The sequence below is a fragment of the Oncorhynchus mykiss genome, chromosome 10 (genome assembly GCF_057628025.1).
Source record: "Oncorhynchus mykiss isolate SJ-2025 chromosome 10, ASM5762802v1, whole genome shotgun sequence".
Classification (NCBI taxonomy): domain Eukaryota; kingdom Metazoa; phylum Chordata; class Actinopteri; order Salmoniformes; family Salmonidae; genus Oncorhynchus; species Oncorhynchus mykiss.
In genome coordinates, this window is record NC_143031.1 from 59650001 (window position 1) to 59668545 (window position 18545).

Genomic DNA, 18545 nt, shown 5'->3' on the forward strand with positions numbered 1-18545 from the left:
AGCAGGGTCGGAGCAAAAGCCTGCATTCCCAGTGGCTCTCTAGTAGGAGCTGCACAGTTGGGATGTTTTGTTTTGGTTCCTCTACTCGCCACTAGAGGGCAGGGCACAGAGGGCAGGGCACAGCTAAACTCATCACATCACTTCAAGGCACATTCTGTGAGATTACCATCCAGCAGTAAGTAATGGAATGTTCTGGGACTAAATTTCAGCTTACCCTCCCCAATCCTAACCTTAACCATTAGTGGGAAAAATGCAGAACTGACCCAATATCTGCTTTAAAGGGAAAGTACACTTAATGAAATAGCCTACCCTTTCTCATACCTTGTCATAACCCCAAAATTACCTATGTCACATTGTTTGTGGTCTCTAAATAGATAGGAAGTCATTCAAGACTATTGGGATGCATCTTAAATGTGAAACAATTTGTGGTATTAAGATTTCCATCTAATGCATGATGCCGGCCCACAAAGATCAGAAATTGGTATCACATAAACCGCTGTCTTGAACCGGAAATCTACACTCCATTATCAAAGTGGATCCTGTAGCTGTCACCAACATTACATCTCATTTGTGGGATTGTTTTGGGATCCAGGGACCAGTTTACCAGAACATTTCATCCAGATCCAAAGGATCTGTTGTATAAAATCATTTTTCCCTCTTCAGATTTGAAGTTTTAAGGCAATGCCAAACCAAATCTCTTACAATAACCACACTAAATGTTATAATCAAGATCACGCTGATATTAATGATCACATTAGATTTGGAAGGAATATTGCCATTCAGTTAACATGAAGGGAGAACAGCCCACTGGGCACAGATGTCAGTTGGATGTCTATTCCACGTTGGTTCAACGAAATGACGTGAAGTCAACGTCGATTCAACCAGTGTGTGTCAAGTGGGAGGAGACTAAATGAAATGTTCTGAAACACTGGCCGTAGTATGTCTGGAGTAGGCAAAAGGAAGGTCATGGTAGAATCCTTTGACTCTAGGCAGCAAAACCAGGCAGAGAACACATCTTGATACCAGGTGTAAACAGCAGAAATTCTTCCGTAATTCCTTAACTCGCATTTTGCTGCATCAAACCCTGTTGAATTACAAAGATGTTTTTTTTTTTATTTATAGAATGTCAAGCTCTTGAATTGGAGATTTTAAATGGATTAAATCAAGTGGTGAAGAGTCATTCTATGTTCGTCAAAGGTCAAATAGAAGTTGCTTAAATTTGTCCTATTCAAAGGTCAAATAGAAGTTGCTTATGTTTGTCCTATTCAAAGGTCAAATAGAAGTTGCTTATGTTTGTCCTATTCAAAGGTCAAATAGAAGTTGTTTATGTTCGTCCTGTATACGTGTGAGGTGTGAAATGGAAATGTGTTTTTTTGTATATCCCACTCCCCTTGAGACACGGCCAGGTATCGGCCATTATTGATGGAGACCCTGGAGCACTTAGGGTTAAGCGCCTTGCTCGAGCGCAGATCTACAGATTTTCTTCCACCTTGTCAGCTCGGGGATTCGAACTCACAGCCTTTCAGTTACTGGCCTAATGCTCTAACTACTAGGCTACCTGACACCCAGTGTCCTGTGTTTGTTAGCAGCAAGTGGAGCTACAGCGCTAGTATGTCTCGAATGACCAAAATTGCTTCAAAATCAACGCTTATGTCACACATTCTTGTGTCCATGTCACCACTGTGTATATTTATTAACTTTAACATATACTCTTCTCCCTCTCTTCACAGAATCTTTATACTTCCACTGGCTGTTCACTCTTTTCATTCTCTTCATTCCATCTCTCTCAGCCTTTCTGACTTCTCTGCATGCCTCCTTTCTTCTTCCACGTCACATCCTTCCACCTCATCCTCTCAATCTGTTGACCTCTCTCTCTTTCTTTACATCCGTACCTCTTTCTATATCTCTCTCCTCACCTCACCCCATCCCTCTCTTTCTTTGTCTTCCCTTCTCTCTCCTTCCTCACTCACAGGCTACCTCTCCCAATCTCTACTATCTCATCTCCGGGTCCTCCTCCCTCTTGCCCTCCCCCTCGTTCTGCGCTCCTTGGGGGCGGCTCCGTCGGGGTGCAGGGCCTTCAGGGTCTTGGAGGCGGCGAGCGTCCAGTGCTCCAGCTCGTTGAAGATGCGGTAGATCCAGAGCTTTAGCGCAAACGGGCTGCCGTTCACCGGACCATCTATCTACTCACGAGAGGGGGTGTAGAAGAAGAGAAAGGGAGGGGGAGAGAGAGAGGGTCAGGGAGGGACAGTCAGAGACAGAGAGTGAGAGCAGACAGAGTGAGGGAGAGGAAGAGAGAGAGAGCGAGGGATAGAGTGAGATGTGTTAGGACAGTGTTTCCCAATCTGTTCCCCGGAGATCCAGAGGGTTGTATATTTTTGTTCTAGCACACCCGGTTCGACTGGTGGACTAATCAATACCTGGTCAAACCCGGGGCGTGCCTCAGGAATAGATTAGGAAACACTGTACTAGAACATACGGCGGTGTATGAAATTATTGACACCCTTAATAAAGATGAGAGAACATGACTGTATAAAATAAATTATTAAAATACTGAGCTATATTGTATCTTTAAAAAAAATGGGAAAATAGATTATTTATAATAATACATTTGCTCAGAGACAGATTTTGTTTATCAAGTAATATTTCTTTTCAAAAAGGTAGGAGTTAAAATGATTGACACCTCTGTACTCATTACCTCACCTTGTGACCATAACAGCACTGAAACTTCTTCTAAAATGTTTTATGAGTTGGAAAAAACATAGGGATCATAGACCATTCCTCATTGACATTCTTCGTCTGCACTTATAAACTGCCCCCTTCTATTCAAACCACAGGTTTTCAATGATATAGCAAGATGGCGCCGACAGACATGGCAGCTCTGCTTCTTGCTCCAAAACAACTTTGTAATATATATATTTTTTTACATTACATTATTAGCCCAGAATGCTTTTTGTGTTATTACATACAGCCAGAAATAACTTTTGGATATCAGAGCGGCGGTAACTCACCAGCACTACGACCAGGAATACAACTTTCCCGAATTGGATCCTTTGTTCGTACCCCCCAGGGCAATTTAACTTATCCCAGAGGCTGCTCCAAGACGCCGCCGGCGGAGACGAGGTATTTGGAGTGGACTTCTAGAACCGACTCAGGAGGCGTGCACACCATCCACCGCTTGTGAGTATATTACTTGCTAATGTTCAGTCTCTGGACAATAAAGTAGACAAGCTCAGGGCGAGGATCTCCTTCCAGAGAGACATCAGGAACTGTAACATGCTCTGTTTTACGGTATCATGGCTCTCTCGGGATATACTGTCTCCGTCCATACAGCCAGCTGGGTTCTCAGTACATTGCACAGACAGGAATAAAGAACTCTCTGGGAAGAAGAAGGGTGGTGGTGTATGTTTCATGATTAACTTCTCACGTGTGAATGTGATAACATTCAGAAACTCAAGTCCTTTTGTTCACCCGACCTAGAATACCTCACAATCAAATGCCGACTGTAAACCTCCCATGAGAATTCTCTTTGGTTATAGTCACAGACGTGTATATTCCCCCTCAAGCCGATACCCCAATGGCCCTCAAGGAACTACACTGGACTTTATTCAAACTGGAAACCACATATCCTGAGGCCCCATTTCTAGTACTTGGGGATTTTAACAAATCAAATTTGAGGAAAACACCACCAAAGTTCTATCAACACATTGACAGTAGTACTCACTCTGGTAAAACAAATGTTAATCCCCCTTTCGGAATGCCTACAAGGCCCTCCCCCGCACTCCCTTCGGCAAATCAGATCACAACTCCATTTTGCTCCTCCATTCCTATAGGCAGAAACTCAAACAGGAAGTACTTCAAGATTGTTTTGATCACGCGGACTGGAATATGTTCAGGGTAGCCTCTGAGAATAACATTGACATATAGATGGACGCGGTGACTGAGTTCATCAGGAAGTGTATAGGGGATATTGTTCCCACTGTGACTATTAAAACCTACCCAAACCAGAAACCGTGGAAAAATGGCAGCATTTGGACAAAACTGAAAGCTCGAACCACCGCATTTAAGCATGGCAAGGTGACTGGGAATATGGTTGAATACAAACAGTGTAGTTATTCCCTTCGTAAGGCAGTCAAACAGTAGAGAGACAAAGTGAGAGACAAAGTGGAGTTGCAATTCAACTTCTCAGACATGAGACATATGTGGCAGGGTCTACAGACAATCACGGATTACATAGGGAAAATCAGCACGTCACGGACACCAAATGTCTTGCTCCCGGACAAGCTAAACACCTTCGCCCGCTTTGAGAATAGTGTCACCAACACAGCCCGCTCCCAAGGACTGTGGGTTCTCATTATCCATGGCCAACAAGAGTAAGACATTTAAGTGTGTTAACTCTCGCAAGGCTGCTGGCCCAGACAGCATCACTAGCTGCATCCTCAGAGCATGCACAGACCAGCTGGCTGGAGTGTTTACAGACATATTCACTCTCCCTATCCCAGTCTGATGTCCCCACTTGCTTCAAGATGTCCACTATTGGTCCTCTACCCAAGAAAGCAAAGGTAACTGAACTAAATTACTATCACCCCGTAGCACTCACTTCTATCCTCATGAAGTGCTTTGAGAGGCTAGTGATCATATCACCTCTACCTTACCTGACACCCTAGGCCCACTTCAATTTGCTTATCGCCCCAATAGATCTACAGACGTTGCAATTGCCATCACACTGCCCTATTCCATCTGGAAAAGAGGAATACTTACGTAAGAATTCTGTTCATTGACTATAGCTCAGCCATCAAAACCATAGTACCCTCCAAGCTCATCATTAAGCTAAGTGCTTGGGTCTGAACCCTGCCCTGAACAACTGGGTATGGACTTCCTGACTGGCCGCCCCCAGATGGTGAAGGTAGGAAACAACACCTCCACTTCGCTGATCCTCAACACTGGGGCCCCACAAGGGTGCATGCTCAGCCCCCTCCTGTACACCCTGTTCATCCATGACTGCATGGCCACCCAAGCCTCCAACTCAATCATTAGGTTTTCAGTAAACACAACAGCATTAGGCCTGATTACCAACAATGACGTGAGAGCCGACAGGGAGGAGGTGAGGGCCCTGGTGGAGCGGTGCCAGGAAAACAACCTCTCCCTCAACGTCAACAAAATGAAGGAGCTAATCATGGACTTCAGGAAACAGCAGAGGGTGCACGCCCCTATCCACATCGACGGGGCCGCAGTGGAGAAGGTGGAAAGCTTCAAGTTCCTCGGCGTACACATCACTGACAATCTGAAATGGTCCAGTGTGGTGAAGAAGGCGCCACCACCTGGTACGGCAACTGCACCGCCCGCAACCACAGGGCTCTCCAGAGGGTGGTGCAGTCTTCCCAACGCATCACCGGTGGCATACTGCCTGCCCTCCAGGACACCTACAGCACCCGATGTCACAGAAATGCCAAAACAATCATCAAGAACATCAACCACCTGAGCCACAGCCTGTTCACACCGCTATCATCCAGACGTTCAAGTCAGTACAGGTGCATCAAAGCTGGGACAGAGAGACTGAAAAAAACAGCTTCTATCTCAAGGCCATCAAACTGTTAAATAGCCATCACTAGCCAGCTACCACCCGGTTACTCAACCCTGCACCTTAGAAGCTAAGGTCCGGAGACTGAGCTGGCCATTAGAATAATGTTGATTTTATGGCCAATTTAACAATTTATTTGTGGTTTTTGATGTGCACTTGGGGTTATTTTCTTGCTGGAAGGTCCACTTGCGGCAAAGTTTCAGCCTCCTGGCAGAGGGAACCAAGTTTTTGGCTAAAATGCCTTGGTACTGGGTAAAGATCATGATGCCGTTGACCTTAACAAGGATCCCAGGACCAGTGGAAGCAAAATAGCCTCAGAACATCTAAGATACACAACCATATTTTACAGTAGGTATGGGATTATTTTCTGCTCATGCATTCTCATTTCGATGCCAACCCCATCACTGGTGTGCGTGGCCAAAGAGCTCTTCAAATGTCCAACAAATTGCCACTTGGATTAGAGCGCAGGTGCTTTGCTCAGATTACATGAGAATTACAGTGCCTTGCGAAAGTATTCGGCCCCCTTGAACTTTGCGACCTTTTGCCACATTTCAGGCTTCAAACATAAAGATATAAAACTGTATTTTTTTGTGAAGAATCAACAACAAGTGGGACACAATCATGAAGTGGAACAACATTTATTGGATATTTCAAACTTTTTTAACAAATCAAAAACTGAAAAATTGAGCGTGCAAAATTATTCAGCCCCCTTAAGTTAATACTTTGTAGCGCCACCTTTTGCTGCGATTACAGCTGTAAGTCGCTTGGGGTATGTCTCCATCAGTTTTGCACATCGAGAGACTGACATTTTTTCCCATTCCTCCTTGCAAAACAGCTCGAGCTCAGTGAGGTTGGATGGAGAGCATTTGTGAACAGCAGTTTTCAGTTCTTTCCACAGATTCTCGATTGGATTCAGGTCTGGACTTTGACTTGGCCATTCTAACACCTGGATATGTTTATTTTTGAACCATTCCATTGTAGATTTTGCTTTATGTTTTGGATCATTGTCTTGTTGGAAGACAAATCTTCGTCCCAGTCTCAGGTCTTTTGCAGACTCCATCAGGTTTTCTTCCAGAATGGTCCTGTATTTGGCTCCATCCATCTTCCCATCAATTTTAACCATCTTCCCTGTCCCTGCTGAAGAAAAGCAGGCCCAAACCATGATGCTGCCACCACCATGTTTGACAGTGGGGATGGTGTGTTCAGCTCTGCGCTTTTAACGGACCTCTGAGACTATCACAGTGCAGGTGCATTTATACGGAGACTTGATTACACACAGGTGGATTGTATTTATCATCATTAGTCATTTAGGTCAACATTGGATCATTCAGAGATCCTCACTTGAACTTCTGGAGAGAGTTTGCTGCACTGAAAGTAAAGGGGCTGAATAATTTTGCACGCCCAATTTTTCAGTTTTTGATTTGTTAAAAAAGTTTGAAATATCCAATAAATGTCGTTCCACTTCATGATTGTGTCCCACTTGTTGTTGATTCTTCACAAAAAAAATACAGTTTTATATCTTTATGTTTGAAGCCCGAAATGTGGCAAAAGGTCGCAAAGTTCAAGGGGGCCGAATACTTTCGCAAGGCATTATAGGTCTTTGGCCACGCACACCAGTGCTGCAAGTAGATTTTCTAGGAAGACAATAACCCCAAGCACACATCAAAATCACATTGACTCGGTACCGGTACTCCCTCTATATAGCCTCGTTATTGTTATTTTATTGTTACTCTTTTTTTATTTATTTTTTTTAAATTTAGTAAATCATTTCTTAACTCTTATTTTTCTTGAAACTGCATCATTGGGCTTGTAAGTAAGCATTTTACGGTAAGGTCTACCTACTCCTGTTGTATTCGGCATATGTGGCAAATAAAATGTGATTTGAATTGAAAATCCACAAGGAATTGGTTAATTAGCCATAAAATCCACATTTTGCAATGGCCATCTCAGTCTCAGGATTTGAAACCCATTGAAAACCTGTGGTGAAGATTTGTGGTTTGAATTGAATGGGTCAATCCGTAAGAGCACACAAAGGAAAAAGATCTGGAAGGATTCTGTATGGAGGTATGGTCTAAGATCCCTCCCAATGTGTTCTCCAGCTCATACTCTTTTTAAAAAAATGTTTGAAAAAGGTTAAGTGGTGTTATCGTCATAAGGTGAGGTATTGAAAGGTATTGAAAAAGGGGTGTAAATAATTTTGACCCCTTTTTGAGAGAATTTTTTAAAACTTGTTAAACAAAATGTATTTTTCTAAGCAATTGTATTAGTATAAAATAATATAATTTCCCAATTTTGTGGAGCATACAATATAGCTCAGTGTTCGAATTACTTATTTTATACAGCCATTATTGCTCATCTTTATTAAGGGTGTCAATCATTTCGGACCCCACTGCATTTATACAGTACATGTAAACAACTGATTTGTCCTAACCGTATATAAATAATGAATAACAATCTATGATTAATAAACTATGTAATATAATCGGTTTGTTTATACTAGAAAGGACAGTCCTTACATAAACAGTTTTATAAGCTTATCACAAAAGCCTAATTTCTTCCTCTCCTCCTTGAACTCATCACTGATCTGAAATATTAGGGATATCTGAAAGCAAAATGTTTCCACCAGTCTTATCTGTCGTCTATACGTGGCCCTGGTTTAACACTAAAAAGGGAAATTAATATTGCCGCTACCTCGCTCTCCAACCAAGGTACATGAATTGAGGAAGTGAAGAGGAAATTCAGCAACTCTTGGAAGAGTGTCAGTTGATAAAATGCCTTGTTATTGTTAAAACCAACATGTTTTGTCCCATAGCCTTCATCAGGGTTTACACTACATTATGTTCACCACACCAGCTATGTCAGATCAAGGATGACTTCCAAGTAGGATTTTACAGTTATTTTACAAGTATTGAAATGAGGCCTGCTGGGTCTACTGAGGGTTTCCAGTAGGTACTGTATATTAACCATTAGTGGGGCAAATTCAAAACTGACCCCAGATCAGTGTCTAGGGGCAACTTTACCATACACCGGTAATTCTGTACCTCAGTATTGTTCGGATCAGGAGTGAAGGCTGCAGTTCCAGCTCCGTCCGCCAGGAGGAGCCGTGTGCTCTCTAGCAGGTGCCCCAGCCGGTCCCTCACGGTTTTCTTCTGGCTCTCGTATTCGGTCCTGTTCCTGTCGTTTCCCACCCCCTCTTCCCGGCCAATGGCATGCTCCAGGAGGTTCCGGCACTGTTGCAGGGCGGAGTAGAGGCGCCACAACATGTCATTCGGCGAGAGCTGGGAGGAAAGTGGTGGCACGGTCACCAGGCGCTCCCCGCCGCTGGTGAGTTCCTCGGCGAACGTCTCCTTTTTTCTCTGAAGTGGGGAGTGAGGAGGAGTGTGGAGGTGGAGAGGAAGAAGAGGACGATAGGAGTGTAAAGAAAAAACACATTAGCAGCGTTTAAAAGTACGTTTCCATGACAGCCACCATGGACACCACGTTTAACTGCTCCGGAGGCTGAGGTTGTCAGAATATGGACACCGTAGTAAATGGAAGCTGTGGCCATGAGAAATGTATATATGCATAAGTCACTCATTCCGAGTTAGCATTTAAACCAAACTGCTTGTGCAATGGTCGACGAAGTACAGAAGAGCTGACCTAAAGGACTGTGGCAGTAAAGAGCCTGTTTGCGCATTTTCCAATGGTAATCTAGCAATTTTCCCTGATGAGCAACAACTGGCAAATGTTTGAACCCTATTGTGGTTTGGATAACATCCGCCCTGGCCCCATTGGAACAGAGGTTAGTGGTTCAACTGGATAGCTGGTTCAACTACCAGAACCAACATTCCCCAACTTCACTCCAGGGGGACTTACAGGCAGGATGTGTGACATCATAGGTGTCGAGTGTGTGTGTGTGTGAGAGAGAGAGAGCGAGAGAGAGAGAGTGGGGTTGGAAGTTATTATATTATATTGCATCTAGATCAGAGTATAGTGAGAGAGCTGTGACTCCATTGAGTACCTGGCCCCCGGTCACGACATTATACCAAGGTGCTAACATTCTGACCACCGTGAAAATGATTCTGTGCCTGTGCGTTAGAATGATTACCGTGTAACATTGATCAGGCAGCTCTGCTTATGCAAGAACAATGGTCAAGTAAATGTAAATGTGTATATAGGTTTGTAATAGGCAGCTAGAGAGGAAGCAGTGGAGTGAGCTATGAACTTTGAGGGATAGGCCTATATTGTATAGGCCTGTCTAGAGGGAGAGGCAAAGGTACAGCAAACCAGAGACAGCAAGCTCTTCACTGTCATGATCTATTACAATACATTATTACGAGTAATGACTGTGTGGTGATAGATAAGTTGAAAATCATTAGTATATTTGTGGGCTGTATCGTGAATAAATGCACATAAACTGCAAATGTATACAGTGGGGCAAACAAGTATTTAGTCAGCCACCAATTGTGCAAGTTCTCCCACTTAAAAAGATGAGAGAGGCCTGTAATTTATCATAGGTACACTTCAACTATGCCAGACAAAATGAGAAGAAAAAAATCCAGAAAATCACATTGTAGGACTTTTTATGAATTTATTTGCAAATTATGGTGGAAAATAGGTATTTGGTCAATAACAAAAGTTTATCTCAATACTTTGTTACATACCCTTTGTTGGCAATGACCGAGGTCAAACGTTTTCTGTAAGTCTTCACAAGGTTTTCACACACTGTTGCTGGTATTTTGGCCCATTCCTCCATGCAGATCTCCTCTAGAGCAGTGATGATTTGGGGCTGTTGCTGGGCAACACGGACTTTCAACTCCCTCCAAAGATTTTCTATGGGGTTGAGATCTGGAGACTGGCTAGGCCACTCCAGGACCTTGAAATGCTTCTTATGAAGCCACTCCTTCGTTGCCCAGGCGGTGTGTTTGGGATCATTGTCATGCTGAAAGACCCAGCCATGTTTCATCTTCAATATCCTTGCTGATGGTAGGCTTTGCTACTTTGGTCCCAGCTCTCTGCAGGTCATTCACTAGGTCCCCCCGTGTCGTTCTGGGATTTTTGCTCACCGTTCTTGTGATCATTTTGACCCCACGGTGTGAGATCCTAGATCCCAGATCGAGGGAGATTATCAGTGGTCTTGTATGTCTTCCATTTCCTAATAATTGCTCCCACAGTTGATTTATTCAAACCAAGCTGCTTATCTATTGCAGATTCAGTCTTCCCAGCCTGGTGCAGGTCTGCAATTTTGTTTCTGGTGTCCTTTGACAGCTCTTTGGTCTTGGCCATAGTGGAGTGTGACTGTTTGAGGTTGTGGACAGGTGTCTTTTATACTGATAACAAGTTCAAACAGGTGCCATTAATACAGGTAACGAGTGGAGGACAGAGGAGCCTCTTAAAGAAGAAGTTACAGGTCTGTGAGAGCCAGAAATCTTGCTTGTTTGTAGGTGACCAAATACTTATTTTCCACCATAATTTGCAAATAAATTCATTAAAAATCCTACAATGTGATTTTCTGGATTTTTTTTCTTCTAATTTTGTCTGTCATAGTTGAAGTGTACCTATGATGAAAATTACAGGCCTCTCTCATCTTTTTAAGTGGGAGAACTTGCACAATTGGTGGCTGACTAAATACTTTTTTGCCCCACTGTATATGTTGAGTAAAATATAAAAACATTTATATTTCTTTTTTATGTTATTTACTTTCAGTTTCAGTGTTAGGGACAGAAAGAAGCCCTATGTGTGGGAGGCTAGGAGACATGTATGTGTTGTATAGTTTTGTGTTTTTTGGGATGTCACTTCTTGCACTGTGGGGAAGTAATGCATAAGGGCCAATTCCATGGTTACGTAATTACGCTTTGACTCTGATTTTTCTCTTAAAAATGTATGCCAAACCAAAACCATTGATTTCAAAGTTGAACAAACCATTCGATTCTATGCACAAGGACTAGTTTGAACAATTTACACAGAAAAGTTCACAAAATCACATTTACTGGAAGAACTGTGCAGATGCAAAGTTTGGTAACAGAATTACAATAAAGTTTCCCTCGGATGTTTAAGCACATTATCCAAAAACTATAGTTTAATATTAAGTTGAAAATATTTCTGCAGAAATAATGGGGTGTCAGCTACGACATGACACTTTTGAGTTTGAAAAAACATATATTTTGGATATTGAACTACAGTACGTGAAATAAATTTACCTCCGGTAACAGAATTACATCATGGGTCCCTGATCTGTGGTGTTTACAGAAAGGCATAATTATGCATATGAATATCATTCCCTTCATGGTGATGTATCCTGAATAGCTACAAAGGTAGAAATATGCAATATTCTTATTTTGCATATTTGGTTATTGTTCTATACACTGGCTATTATTGTAATGAGCCCCCCCCCCCAAAAAAAGAAAATCTGAACCAATCATAGATGTCTATGTTTCACAAATTTGAAAATCACAGTACAGCACATTAGAGTTCAGTACAGTACATATGTTCAGTACAATACTGAACATTATACTGTACTCTACTCTAGTGTACTCTACTGTACTGAACTCTACTGTGCTGTGCCGTACTGTGATGTCCAAACTTGTGAAACATAGACGTCTATGATTGGTTCAGATTTGGTCCAGCCATGGAAGTCCGGTGTTGGTGGGTGCTCAGTGGATGAGGATACTTGTTACTGTAAATGGAAAGAGGGTAGGGGGTAGGTGTCATGGTAGGTCTCAGGAGAGTGACATTAACTGGAGAGAGAGAGATACCACAGTGTGCCATCACAGCAGCAAGATTTGTGACCTGTTGCCACAAGAAAAAGGCAACCAGTGAAGAACAAACACCATTTTAAATACAACCCATATTCATGTTTATTTATTGTCCCTTTTGTACTTTAACCATTTGCACATCGTTGCAACACTGTATATATACATGATATGACATTTTAAATGTCTTTTTTCTTTTGGAACTTCTGTGAGTGTAATGTTTACTGTTAATTGTTATTGTTTATTTCACTTTTGTTTATTATCTACTTCACTTGCTTTGGCAATGTTAACATATGTTTCCCATGCCAATAAAGCCCCTTGAATTGAATTGGATTGAGAGAGAGAGGCAGAGACAGAGAGCAGCAGAGAGGAAGCGTGAGAGGGAGGGGTTGTCCAGTCTTGCTTTGACCACCAGATGACAGAAAAGGGGGAGAAAAAAAAACAGTTATGAGCTAAACATAGCAGTATACCAGTGGAAGGGAGGACAGTAGCAGGTGACCCAACTGTGGCTTGTGACTACTCTGATATTCCATTGTCGCCATTTCAATTGCAGTAATTCCATTACTACAATTTGGTAACAGAACTATAATTTTTAATCAACTAATAATTCATGAACAAACTTGATATCAATAAGAAAACTATAATGAATTGATAGGTCTACCTTTACATGTTTCTTCTGTGAACTTTCACTATCCTCCCTCCTCATGAGGGAGAGAAATTAGAAAATATCTTCAAGATATGTGGTTTTGGTAATGGAATTACAAGGCACACGACAATGTTTCTTAAACTTACCAAAATAATTTCTCCAAAACTAAATAGAAAAGTGTTGATATTAGTTGGGAGGGGTCTTTACTTCTGCAGTGTTGTGTTTTGGTGTATCTCTATCTTTTTAAGATGCTGTCTAAGACCCCTTTTCCATCTGTTTGACCAGAAATAAAAGCCTTTGCTTATTCCTAATTTTTAGGATGGAAAATGGTTGAAAAATGTACATATGCCTTAATTTCTAACAAATATTGACTCGTAGCTTTCATTTGACACCCAATTTGACATGCTCCCATGAACTTTACATGTTGGTGTTCATGGGTCCGTTAAAATGGAAATGCCCTAAGGTGATGGGTCAGGTCATAGGTTAGGTTAGGTTTAAAGGTAGACTCAGCGAGATGACGTAGATGCACGAAGGGAACAGTAGTAGTGGGAACATTTTTGCAACAATCAGGAGCGTTGAAGCGCGAGGCTAAACTTCTCTGCTGTTTTGGTTGTAGCGCAAATATGATGTGTGACTGTGTATGAGCAAAGTCTTGCATCATGCTCATCTCAGTGGGCACGTTCGAGCTGATCATTTTTGTCAAGTTGGTGACAATCGTTGGTCACCACCTTTCAAATTGTGCTGCATTCTGGGGTTAAAAGTTGTCTGACTTGCGCCTACCTGTCGACTGCATGAACTTTACAAAAATCATGTGATCAAAGGGCATGAAGTTTTGACTGCAGTTGCTCTTCACCAACTTCATCCTGTAGTCACCTCCTGCATTGTGAAGGCTCTATTGTCAACCAATCATTAGGGTGTTCTTGTTTGACCCATGTGACCAAAAACAAGAACCAATTTGCCATGATTTCTGTGTACAGTGGATATATAAAATAAATGTGATATTTGAGGCTCTCTCACTCTCTACTTTATTGTACAATGTGTACACACACAATATTATATTATGATTTCAGTTTGTGTGATATGGGGTTTAGATACATGTTTATTTCAAAATTATAAAGAAAACATTTTATAATCAATGGCAACACTGTCATGTTGATTTGAGCCTTGCTGTTGGAAAAACACATTAATGTCCTATTTTCATTTGTCGCAGATGCACCTCCCCTGCCTTACTCCTCGACTTGCATCTACTGTCGGATGCTTTAGCCTTACAACTCAAACACGCCCAATATGGTGCTGTTTGTGGCAATGTCATCTCGCTGAGTCTACCTTTCAGTTATAAAGTCAATCTCAATGTGAACCATCAGATTCAAAAGCTTGAAACCACTGTAAAAAAAAGATTGAAACCCCCATTTGATTTTTGCCCCCATTTTTTTTTTTTTTTAACTGAACATAATTCATTAAGGTTTTTATTTTAGTTAGTCTTGGTGTCAAAGATAATAATTTCAGTAAAGTTGTAGTTTTTCAAACGGGGTTGTTCAATATTTTACTTCGGTAAAAAAAAACATAGTTTCACACGTCTTTTTTTTTACTATAACCTTATCACACGTTTTTTTTTTTTTTTTTTACTATTACCTTAGTAGAGACCTTATTGCCTAATAGGCTATTGGTGTGGTGATTCAAAAGCATTGTCTTATAGTTAGTTGGGTGATAGATAACGGTTACATTCGTAACCTCTTCCCTTCCTCCCAGCAAAGAGCCCGAGTCCGCAGGTTGAGGTGTGTGCGCATTGGAGGTGGATTTATCTGGCTATTTGGCGGGAAATGAAGAATACTGTGATCATTTGCACCCCATCATTCACATAGTGTCATTCATTGAGTGAAAAAGCGATGCACATGGAAAAACGTGCATGTCCGGACATCGACCCGTGCGCCAGAAAATCGCCTACCTCTGTCATTGTTTTTATATGGGGCGTGCATGACTATTCACATATTCACTCCCCCTCCCTATCTAGCTACACTCCTGGACCACCAGTCCTGGATCGGATGCCACACACACACACACACACACACACACACACACACACACACACACACACACACACACACAACCAATCAATACATGTCCATGCATCAACACATTTCCATATCCCAGTCTTCCATATCCCTTGCATAGGCTTGAATACTGGCCAAATTACATGTTTTGTCAAGTAACCAGTAGGCCTAATAACAGGTTAATAATTGCAAAGCAAAATGCATTAGCCTGTCCAGACTTCACCCACTCTAGGCTGCACTCGAATACATACTTACATACAGTTCCAATAAGAGGGTGCATTCATGGTGCAACTGCTCAGCAACAGCAGCTGCCCTCGCAGTTCGAGACTGTTCCGAAAGAGTCCCTCTTCTTGTCCGTGTCCCTGACATATTCAGTAAAGAAGCAACAGACAGGCACCGGATAGCGTTAACGTTTTTTTTTTTTTTTTTACCTTCCTTTATGTCTACTAGTTTTCCTGTTTCATATTCCTTAAAGATAGACAGCCAACAGGAAGCGCGTCTCGGCCTTTCCTCACGCTGTAACCAAGCCACTTAATTAATGACCTTTCTGAAAACTAATTCCTTCCCTAACTTCCACAACTTTACCCCCTTGTGTTACTATGTTACAGTATTAATGTCCTTGTCTAGTGCCACTCCTCCCCTTCCCTTGGGTGGTTTATGTCAGGCAGGCATGTGGAATTTAACGGGAGAACTAAAGCGGAGGCGTGTGAATGGGAGGAGTCGCACGTTGGTGAACTATTATTTACACATGAAGAGTTTAAACGAATTAGCTTGACAGAATTACGAATCCATTCACCAGGACTAGTGATGTGTTGATTTTCTAGTCGTTACTAGGAAAGTCGGAAATGTCAGACTTGCTAATTGCGTTCTACCAGGTAGCAAGTATGACATTTCCGATTTTCCTAGTTCCTACTAGCACATCATTGTGGTATAGGCTATATCAGGGGAAGGTCCTCAAAGCAGCAGTTTACTGCATAAAAAAAATAATAAATCAGCTGATTTGATGATCAAGTATAGTTGTATTATTAGGTTATTGTGTGGCTCTATAGTTATTGCTTGTCAATAACCGGAAAATGGGGTTATAACCAAATCATAGGCTAATATGCATATGCCTAGAAAATAGCAACATTTCTAAACAGTTGAGTGCGTGTTTTTTTTTACATTTCCCTAAATTTTCTATACTGTTGCACTTTCGGGATTAGTAACATTGTTGTAGATCGCGGGGGATAGAGGGAGCCTGTTGTATATACTAAATTATTAGAGAAATTAAATTATTAAAAAGGGTTGGTGTGGTATGTCTGTAAACATCTAAAATGCGTTGGCATTAATAGCCTACAGCCAGAAACAAACAAATAACTTTTAAATGAAAGACGATAAATAGTTTAGAATAATGTAACAGTTGATTATGTCATTTTGTTAGGACCAGTGTGAAATCAACATTATATTATATTGAAGCCTTGGGCGTGAAATATAACACCTTGAGCTATATATGAGGTGTACTATTTCTGTGTAATTCAAAAGCTAAAATCACGCTAAACCAGTTCAATTGGAATTTTAGAGGATTAAATGTATTAACAAAAATGTCAGACGTTTTTCTTCCAAAATGTCAATATATATTTTTGGTCTAGATTGGCAACATTCAGGTATGTTCCAAAGTGAAATACCACTCCGATACTCAGGGTGGCATAGTGTCCACTTCAAACAGTGAAGCCATTTTGACTCATACATGCGCTTTCCTTATTAGCGTCACGGCAGCAACTTTAGTGTACCAACAACAACATTGACTTCCGGTGTTTCGATTTTACCTTCAAAATCAAAGTCTGCAGTAAAACGCTATGTGTATGAGACAAAATCAATCCGTTAATAACATTACGTTTCTTATGTATAACTACATCAGAGAAAAATCTAAACTTGTGACTATTTACCCATGCAACAGAACATAGCAATTCACTATATATGGGAATACATATTGGACTGTAGAGGAAAACGTTTACTTCCAGTCTAGTTTACGTTTACTTCCAAAAAGCTAAATCATAAAAAGTGTTGCTGGACTTTTACTGTGATCAAACAGCTTAAAATGGGGTGCCTGGACACTATACAGTTCAAATATAACACTATGACATAGGACGCATACAGTAAACTGTCATACCTTATAATGTAAAAGACACATATCTTAATCTTCCTTCTGGGGTTACACTTTAGAAGAAATACAACATACAATATGTTTATTCAAAAAGTCAAGAGAGATGCAAGTCAATTTGGTCCAAAAAAAAGTATACTTTATTCATAAGAAATATCACATTGACATGAACTAATACAATTGATCATCAACAGTTACAACTTTGAAATTCGTTTCAAGTTTTGTCACGTGCACACGTAAAGTGAAGTGCTGACTTGCTAGCTCTTTCCCAAAAATGTCGATTTTCTTTAAAACACACGAGAAATAAGAAAAACACGAGAAAATAAGCTATATACAGGGTCAGTACCAGGGACACTGGAGTGGTTAAGGTAGATATGTACACGTAGGCAGGGGTAAGGAGAAAGTGACTGGTAGCAGGATAAATAATAACACATCAACATAGCAGCAGTATAAAGGCACCCTCATACTAGGTTCGGTTTGCTTCTATCAGAACTCGGCTAGGCAAAGCGAACGTCTGTGCCTCGCGTATTCCCTTAAAAAGACATTTGTTTGTAAAACGAGAAGAAAAATGGCAATATTACGGTTTGTCCCTCTTGAGACGACGTAGCAATAACATAGCCATAACACTTCCTCAAAATATTTCTAATCGATCAAAGATAAATACAGGCTTTAGTGGTGGGTGTGCTGGTGTGTGCATGCATGGTGATGAGTGTGTATGTCTATGTGTGTCGGTGTCAGTGTGTGTGCAGGAGAGTCAGTACATGCATGTGTGAGTGTGTGGGTAGAGACCCGTGAGTGGCATATAGTGCAGATTGTCAGTGCAGATAGACCGTGGGTGAGGATGGCCAGCTATTTTCTAGCTGTTCAAAAGTCTCAGTGCCTGTTGTCACCATTATATTCAATGAACCTAATATATACACATACTTACATAACATTTAACGCAATTATATTTTTTTTCTGATAATTCCTACAAAATCTCATGTTGTTGTGAATGAATTCATTGATTTTATCTCCAAATAGGACTGCTTAAGTGAGCACACACACACACACACACACACAACAACTTCCATCTACTCCTCTCTTCACCATACGGAGCAGCACCTAGACCAAACCCTTAACCTACCCTTTACCCTAAACCGGGTTTGTATCCTAACCCCAATCCCGCCCCTTACCCTAAACCGGGTTCGTATCCAAATCCCAACCCTACCCTCCCCATACATCACTATTTGCCTTCTTTGAGCCCACCCCTGTCTTTATTCATGTTTTGTATAGTCTGATGTTTTGTTTTGACTCCTACTTTGTTCTTTTTCTTTTCATTTCTATAATTGTGAAGTGACTTTGGGTCCTTGAAAAGCACCAAGTCCCATTTATTACCATCTACCTGAGCTTTGAAATTCCC

General features: G+C 41.3%; 1 protein-coding gene across 1 annotated transcript in view; it reads right to left on the reverse strand.

The window, feature by feature from the left end:
• LOC110534374 (uncharacterized) overlaps positions 1-18491 on the reverse strand; it is a 19285-nt gene extending 794 nt beyond the window's left edge. Inside the window, exons 1-3 of the mRNA XM_021619211.3 lie at positions 15262-18491; positions 8620-8934; positions 1-2180 (exon numbers count right to left, since the gene is read on the reverse strand). The exon at positions 1-2180 is cut by the window's left edge and continues 794 nt beyond it. Coding sequence (XP_021474886.1) covers positions 1998-2180; positions 8620-8934; positions 15262-15375 — 612 coding nt within the window. The 5' untranslated portion in view covers positions 15376-18491 and the 3' untranslated portion in view covers positions 1-1997. The remainder of the gene's footprint in view (positions 2181-8619; positions 8935-15261) is intronic.
• Positions 18492-18545: the final 54 nt, after the last annotated feature.